The sequence below is a fragment of the Gekko japonicus genome, unplaced genomic scaffold (genome assembly GCF_001447785.1).
Source record: "Gekko japonicus isolate JY-2015 unplaced genomic scaffold, Gekko_japonicus_V1.1 scaffold2914, whole genome shotgun sequence".
In the NCBI taxonomy this organism is placed as follows: Eukaryota; Metazoa; Chordata; class Lepidosauria; order Squamata; family Gekkonidae; genus Gekko; species Gekko japonicus.
The window spans coordinates 80,748-88,619 of NW_015165912.1; the positions used below are offsets into that span (position 1 = coordinate 80,748).

General features: G+C 49.3%; 1 protein-coding gene across 1 annotated transcript in view; it reads right to left on the reverse strand.

Annotated features, from left to right (window-relative positions):
• SLCO4A1 (solute carrier organic anion transporter family member 4A1) overlaps positions 1–7,872 on the reverse strand; it is a 43,071-nt gene that overhangs the window by 19,018 nt on the left and 16,181 nt on the right. The window contains exons 5-6 of the mRNA XM_015411396.1: positions 1,960–2,114; positions 670–865 (exon numbers count right to left, since the gene is read on the reverse strand). Coding sequence (XP_015266882.1) covers positions 670–865; positions 1,960–2,114 — 351 coding nt within the window. The remainder of the gene's footprint in view (positions 1–669; positions 866–1,959; positions 2,115–7,872) is intronic.

The window sequence follows — 7,872 nt, forward strand, 5'->3', positions numbered from 1 at the left end:
GGGGGTCAACAGTGGGATGGCTTCTAATGTCCTGGCCCCACTGGTGGACCTCCTGATGGCACTAGTATTTCTGGCCACTGTGTGATACAGAGTGTTGGACTGGATGGGCCTTTGGCCTGATCCAACATTGGCATCTCTTATGTTCTTATATTCTTATGTTCTTAACTTTGTTCTAGAGAAAGAAATGTTACCTACAGAAATAGAAGCAGATCTGACATGACATATTCATGTAGGTTCATTTAATTTATTGCGAACAGATTAAAAGGTTAACTTGCTACAGCTCCAAGCCCATGTAAAAGAGAAGAAGAAGAGAGGTCCTATAGAAGATGACAAGCACAAGGCAAAAGAAATGGTCAGAGAGGCTCAACACCTAACCAATGAGAAGCTGGGATCAACTTCCAAGTGTACCTGAGCAGAGAATTCTCTTAACCCTTTCCCTCCCAAATCCGCTTGCATGCAGAGTTAACAACATCCAACCAATATGAAACAACAAAATCTCACGCTGGTTACTGTCAACAAGAACATGACTGTGGTAGTGTAAGGATCTAGTGAGCATGGTTACGCTTGACATTTAAAAAATAAATAAATGCTAGTGTTAGTCACGCCTGAGTTTTCCGTTTGTTTCTTCCCCAGGCGTCACCCAGGAGACAGCGTTATTGCAAGGATTACCTTCTGTCGTACATCTCTGTGACTCCCGCCATGGGCATATTGGGGCAGTCCACGAAAAAGATGAAGATCGCCAGCAGACTTGACAGGGTGCAAAACAGACAGAACTTGATGATTCCCGAACAACGGAGCTTAAATTTATTCACAATGAACCCTCCAAGGAACGTGCCTCCGCCTCCAGCAGGAACCACCAGGTAACCTTCCAAAGAGAAAAGAAATAAACAGTCCTGAATGTTGGGATCAAAGGGCATCTCCCTCTTTACAATGTCCATTAAAACAAAACAAAACAAAAAAACTGCTGTGCTTAAGAGGATCCTGAGAAGAGTGCCTGTAGAAAAATGCAACATTGTGGGGTTTCACTGGATGAAACACAGGAGATCAAGGAATGGATCTCCCAGGGTTTTTATATTCAGTTAATATTGGTGTCGTGAAGATTAAACTGCACACACACCCCACATACAGTGCTATAAACCTGACAGGGAAAAGGCAAGCAAGTTTCTTTTCTTCCTACTTGGACTTACAGTAACTTGGAGGTCGGGTCTCTTGGGGAAATGGTATGGAGGGAAGGGATTAATGCCTACAGCACTTTGATTCTGATCCCCCCTGCATCTGCTGCTAAACAAAATGAAAGCCATCAGGGTGTCCAGAATGCAATCCTAAACAGAGTTACGCTCTTGTAACTCGATTGAAGTCCTCACTTAGGATTGATTGCATGGCCAGTCCCGTGCATCTCATCTATAGGAGCCTGTAGGTACATAAACAAGGGTGTGAAAACAAATATCCTCACTTTTATCAGAACAATCCAGCAACAGCTGCTTATCAGAACAATCCAGTCTCCGAGATTACGGACAAGGGGTTCGTAACCAGGTCACAATCCATAATAACTAAAATGGAGAGGGTTATGCTCATCCTTCTAAATTACCCACACTGGACATCCACGGCAGATGATTATAGTACCTAGAGAACCTTCCCAGTTTCCCTTGTGGATAGTCTCACGTTCTTGAGCATTTGTACTGTTCGTTGGGGACAATTTTTGATGCTCTTTGATGACGTCACCTCTGGACATGGAGCTTCTCTCCCCCTCCCCGCTGGACACCAGGTAGGGACCTGGCAACCCTAGCCTGTGAGCAGGGGAAGGATGCACAGTCAGGTAGGGGGACACACAGGTGATTGGGTGGAAAGGGAAGCATGGGGGGGGCTGGTGGTGGGCAGGAGGGGACCACTGTAGCCCCAGGGCCTCCCAAAACCTGGAACCAGGAACATAAATAAACTATTCACAAGCAGTTCTCTTACCAAACAAGGTTGCTGCTTCTGAGGCACTTAAGCTAAACTGGGATTCCAGAAACTTGGGACCAAAGGTGGACATCCCGGCAATGAGTGTGGCCTCCGTTGCTCCAGCTAAGCAGAGGAAGATGAAGGTTGGGTTCTTCAGTAGCAGCAGGGCTGAGCTGCAAGATCCAGAAAACACAGGGGGGGGGGATCATTCAGAAAAATCCATTCAGAAGCATGTCGTGATGGACTCCTCCTCAGTAACAGCCTTGCATTTATTGACTTGTGATCTCTCCAGGGATGTTTTCCTGTTCTGCATCACTCGAATCTCACCTTGGTTGTTCATGGCCACCTGGTTTCTTATTGGAAGCCCCCAGTCTTTCCCTGGCGTGATCTGGTCCATGGGGTCGCAAAGAGTCGGACTCGGCTGTGCGACTGAACAACAACAAAAGTCTTTCCCTCCTTATTTATTTATTGCTTGCTTAGTCATGAAGTTCAGGGCAATGAACATGGAGTTCCTACAAAGTCGTAAGGGTATAATAACTTAAGAAGAACCCTGCAAGTGGATCAGGCCAGTGGTACATCTAGTACCACATCAGCTGGTGGATCAGGCCAGTGGTACGCCTTTCCCCGTACGTTCCCCCAAGAGCACTGAGAGCTGAGTTGCAGAATCGCTTAGTCCCCCCTGGCCCTAGGGACGCTAAGTTAACAGCGACAAGAACTAGGGCGTTTTCCCTAGCTGCATCAGTATGGTGGAATCAGCTCCCAAAAGAAATTTGAGCTCTGCGGGATCTCCGCCAATTCCGTAGAGCGGTAAAGACCGCGCTGTTCCGGCAAGCGTTTAACAGCCCAGGTCACATTGATCATCCTAGCACTTTATAACGGATGGCCGCCATGCTACTGGGATTCAGAGGGTTACTTCCTCTGAATGTGGAGGCTCCCTTTAGTCACCATGGCTAATCTCTCATCCAGACACCATCCAGACAGATCTAGAACTCCTTAGCTTTCTCGTATTTTCTGCATCACATGCCTTCAGACCAGGGGTCATTTCGGGGGGGAACGCGGGGGATCGCAGTTCCCCCGGGTGAGGTGCGGGGGGCGGGGCACACGATGAAGCCCCGCCCCCTGCTTCCGGCCGCTCCGCTTCCGGCCCTCATTCAGCCAGGAGGAGGCAGGAGAAGAGGGAGGGTAAGTTGCTTCCTCCCCGCCTCTCCCCACCCCTGCCTGCCTGGGGCCAGGGAGGGCCTTCGCGGGGCTTCCTCGCACTCCCGCCGGCCCTGCAGGTCCACCACCGGGCCCCTGATGTCAGGGGGTGTGGCATATGCTAATGAGTTATGCTAATGAGTTCCCCTAGCTCTTTTTCTACGAAATGACCCCTGCTTCAGACCATATCCTGGGCTCTCTTTCCTGTCTTGGACCATCTAATATAGATTCTAAGCCAAGGAGTGTCTCATTTATGTGTTTTATGAAGCCAACCTCAGAACCTCTAGGAATGACCTTTGAGGATGAAGGACGAAGGACTGATGTGGTAACAGAAGACCCCCGTAAGTTTACTATGGCCCCGGGCACACGGGCCGGATATCGCAGGGGGGCGTGGCTAATTGCCCTGGCACAGTTTGATACGCAATTATGTGATCAGACGCGCCAGCGGCACAGCATGGGTCCTTCCCTCGGTGCCAGCGGGTAAACGAGGGACCGGAGGGGAATGCCGTGCGCTGGCGCGATCACACCACGGGCGTCTGGAGGCAGCCTGTGACAAACGATTAGTAGTACCTTGGAGGTACTAGTTTTTAAATGCGCATTGTTGGCGGTAAGCCACGGGTACGCTCCACTTCCCAGATGTTGGGGTGTGATCGCGCCTGGATAATCCGCCCACCTTCTGTGCCTCTCCCGTGGCAACTTTGCTGTGTGACCGGGGCCTACGTTTCTTCTCCTTAAAAAAAACCCCAACCTCCCCCCCCACAAAAAACCTAAGGCAATTACATACTACTAAGCCTGACATCAAGACTTGGGTAAAACATTGTCCCAACGAGCTAAACAGAACCCAGAAGCATAAGACATCAAATAAGTCCTTGGATCCTTCAGAATATCTGATGAGGCGATTATGAATGTCTCCTCAGAAAGCAATTCCAGCTGTGACCCTTTCTTCTGTGTACCGAAAGGGCCTTGGGGGAACACAAGATGGTCCCAATTATCCTTTCATCTCTCAGATATTAAGGCCGGCTGAATTTATGCTGACTCAAATGTATGCTGCCTGATTACTTTTGGACCGTACTGAAGCATCTTCTCACACAGCTCCCTGGAAGCCGTTGCCCGGCTCTACCTTCTCAGAAATGGAATTAGAAGTGCAGGATCCGTCCCACAGGGTTCTGTTGCCTCAGCAAGGTGAACCACGTGAGGAGGCCCACTGCCTTCTACGGCCCTTTCAGAAACGCATAAAGGAATATGAACCCTGACGGGGCAGGAGTCTACTCTTCAGTTTCATCCTGACTTGGAACGAAAGCTCCCCTGACCTGCTGCTATGAAAGTAGGGTTGCCAGATCTGGGCTAGCCCTTTCAGAAACGCATACAGGAACATGAACGGGGCAGGAGTCTACTCTTCGGTTTCATCCTGACTTGGAATGAAAGCTCCCCTGACTTGCTCCTATGAAAGTAGGGTTGCCAGATCTGGGCTGGAGATTTTGGGGGAGGAGCCTCAGGAGGACAGGGTTTGGGGAGGGGAGGGACTGAGAGCCAGTTTGGTGTCATGGTTCAGTGCGCGGACTTCCAATGTAAAAGCGACCGAGAAACGTGGTGTAGTGGTTAGAGTGGTGCCATGACTCAGGGGCAGAGCATCTGCTTGGCATGCAGAAGGTCCCAGGTTCAAACCCATCTCCAGCAACGAGACTAATAAGTAGGCGATGTGACAGACTTCGGCTTGAGACCCTGGAGATCCGCTGCCAGTCTGAGTAGGCAATGTGGACCTTCACAGAAGCCAAGGGTCTGATTCAGTATAAGGGATATTCAGGGCTTTTTTTGTAGCAGGAACTCCTTTGCATGTTAGGCCACACACCCTTAAGGTAGCCAATCCTAATGAGTTTCTGCTATTGGGTGTGGCCTATTATGCTAATGAGTTCCGGCTGTTGGGTGTGGCCTATTATGCTAATGAGTTCCGGCTGTTGGGTGTGGCCTATTATGCTAATGAGTTCCGGCTGTTGGGTGTGGCCTATTATGCTAATGAGTTCCGGCTGTTGGGTGTGGCCTATTATGCTAATGAGTTCCGGCTGTTGGGTGTGGCCTATTATGCTAATGAGTTCCGGCTGTTGGGTGTGGCCTATTATGCTAATGAGTTCCTGCTGGGCGTGGCCAACTTGGAAGCCAGCCGGAACTCCGTTCCTGTGTGTTCCTGCCCAAAAATAGCCCTGGCCGGAAATTCATGTGTTTATGTGAGTTCATGAGGGTTGGAGTAGGATCTGAAAGAGCCTGGTTCGAATCTCCATTCTGCCACGGAAGCTTTTGGGTCACCTTGAGCTACTTCCCCACTCTCTCTGAGCCTGTCTTACCTCACAGGGTTATCATTGCGTTCACTAAGGGATGATAACAACAACAACAACAATAGTAGTAGTAATAATAAGAATAATAATTGTAGAAGTAGGTTTTTATACCCCACTTTTCTCTCCCTTAAGGAATCTCAAAGCGGCTTATAGTCACCTTTCCCTCTCCCCACAACGGGCGCCTTGTGAGGCAGGTGGGACTACCTGGCCCAGAGCTGTGTCTGGCCCAGCAGGCTTCCTGTGGAGGAGGAGTGGAGACTCATGCCCGGTTCTCCAGATTAGAATCCACCACTCTTAACCACTACACCACGCTGGCTAGAGGAAAGGGTGAACAATATCATAAGGTTCTTTAGGTCCTCTGCTCCCAGAATCCTCCTCTGCAACATAGAAGAGGTATCTGCAGGCATGTCTATGAGAAGAGGCTTTCTTGAAGCTAGAAAGCATGCAAGCCACTGGGGTGATGGAAGCCGAATTAGCGCCTGGGGGAAAAAAAATTCTGAATAATATTAAGAAGAGATTGGATTTATACCCCACCGTTCACTACCCAAAGGAGTCTCAGAGCGGCTTACAAACTCCTTTCCCTTCCCCTCCCCACAACAGACACCCTGTGAGGTGGGTGGGGCTGAGAGAGCTCTGACAGAAACTGCTCTTTTTCAAGAACAGCTCTGACAGAACTACGGCTTGGCCAAGGTCATCCAGCAGGTGCAAGCGGAGGAGTGGGGAATCAAACCCGGTGCTCCCAGATTAGAGTCCGCGCACTTAACCACTACTCCAAAAAGGAAAATACTCAGCTTTCTCCATATCTGCACTGTTTAGGGTTCCAGCCTGATTAGCCCTTAAATGCTATTTGGGGTGTGTGTGTGAATATTTTGTGTGTGCGTGTGTGTGTGCCTGCGAGGCTGGAAGTCATGGTGACTTTTGGCGACCCCTAGTGGGGCCAGGACATTTCAGAGAGGTGGCCTTGATATTATCTGCCTCTGCATACCTGGCCCTGGTATTCCTTGGAGGTGGCCCTTCCAAGTATTTGCCCCGGTCAGCCCTGCTTAGCTTCTGAGACATGACAAGATTGGGCTTGCCTGGGCTATGCAGGTCAAGGCAGCACTTAAATGCTATTTTTGAATTTAATTTCCTTTCGAGAAAGGAGAGTCGGGTCATAATCTCAGAAAGTGGCACGGGATCAAGAATTTCGCTTAATAACCTGGCTGAAACTCCTTTGGGATAATATTTTTGCAAAAAAAAAATATTTCCCCCTGGCAACCGGTATATGTGGGTCACTCTCCGGCATATGTGTGCTGTCGGGATCAAGAAGTTAAGCAAGCTGAACCGTGCACTGAACTCAGGGCGCGGCCTCAAAGAACCTCACCTTGATCGCAAAACACCTCTTTGTAGATTTTTTTAAAAACCTCAACAACGGTGTGAAGCAGGGTTTCCATGAGGCCATTTTGTTATCAGTTGGGAGGCGAGGATGTTCCCTGCACTGTTCGTGTTTTGCTCCAGAATTTCGCTCCAGTTTGGCGTCAGAGCCAGTTTGGTCCAGTGGTTAGGAGGGCGGACTCTAATCTGTTTGAACTGGGTTTGATTCCCCACTTCTACACATGCAGCTGTTGGTGTGACCTTGGGTCACACAAGTGAGCTGACTGCCAGCGGAGAACTTTGAATCATGGCCGCTACCGTCAAGAATATCAACGACCACTGGCACTTTGTTACGGTTTTAGAAGTGTTTTAATTGTAATTCATATTTTAATGTAACTTGTTCGTTTTGCGTGAGCCGCCCTGAGCCAGCTACGGCCGGGAGGGCAGAGTAGAAATCCGAAATAAATTAAAAATAATTTTAAAAAGTTATTTCAGAGCTGTTCTCTCAAGGGCAGTCCTCGAAAGAGCTCTCTCGGCCCCACCTACGTCACAGGGTGTCTGTGGTGGGAGAGGAGAAGGAGAAGGAGATAGTAAGCCACTCTGAGACTCCTTCGGGTAGTGAAGGGTGAGGTATAAATCCAATCTCTTCTTCTTCTGTTGAAAACTCCTGATTAACAGTTGAATTAGGAGAATGTCTAAAGATAAATCTAGAACTGGGGCACTGGCATTTTGCTGCAGTTTTTAGTTCTCTCCTTGCTATGTTATCAGTGCTCATCTCAGACATAAGTACGACACCATACTTGAATTGTGGTCGCCCTGACCTGGATGGCCCAGCCCAGCCTGATCTCGTCAGATCCCAGAAGCTAAGCAGGGTCGGCCCTGGTGAGCACTTGGATGGGAGACCGTCAAGGAGGTCCAGGGTTGCGACGCAGAGGCAGGCAACGGCAAACCACCTCTATTCAGCTCCTCTCTTGAAAACCCGATGAGGTTCAGTGCTCCCTCTAAGCTGTGGAGTGAGCAAAAATTCTACTTTGTGAGCTACTGGCATCAA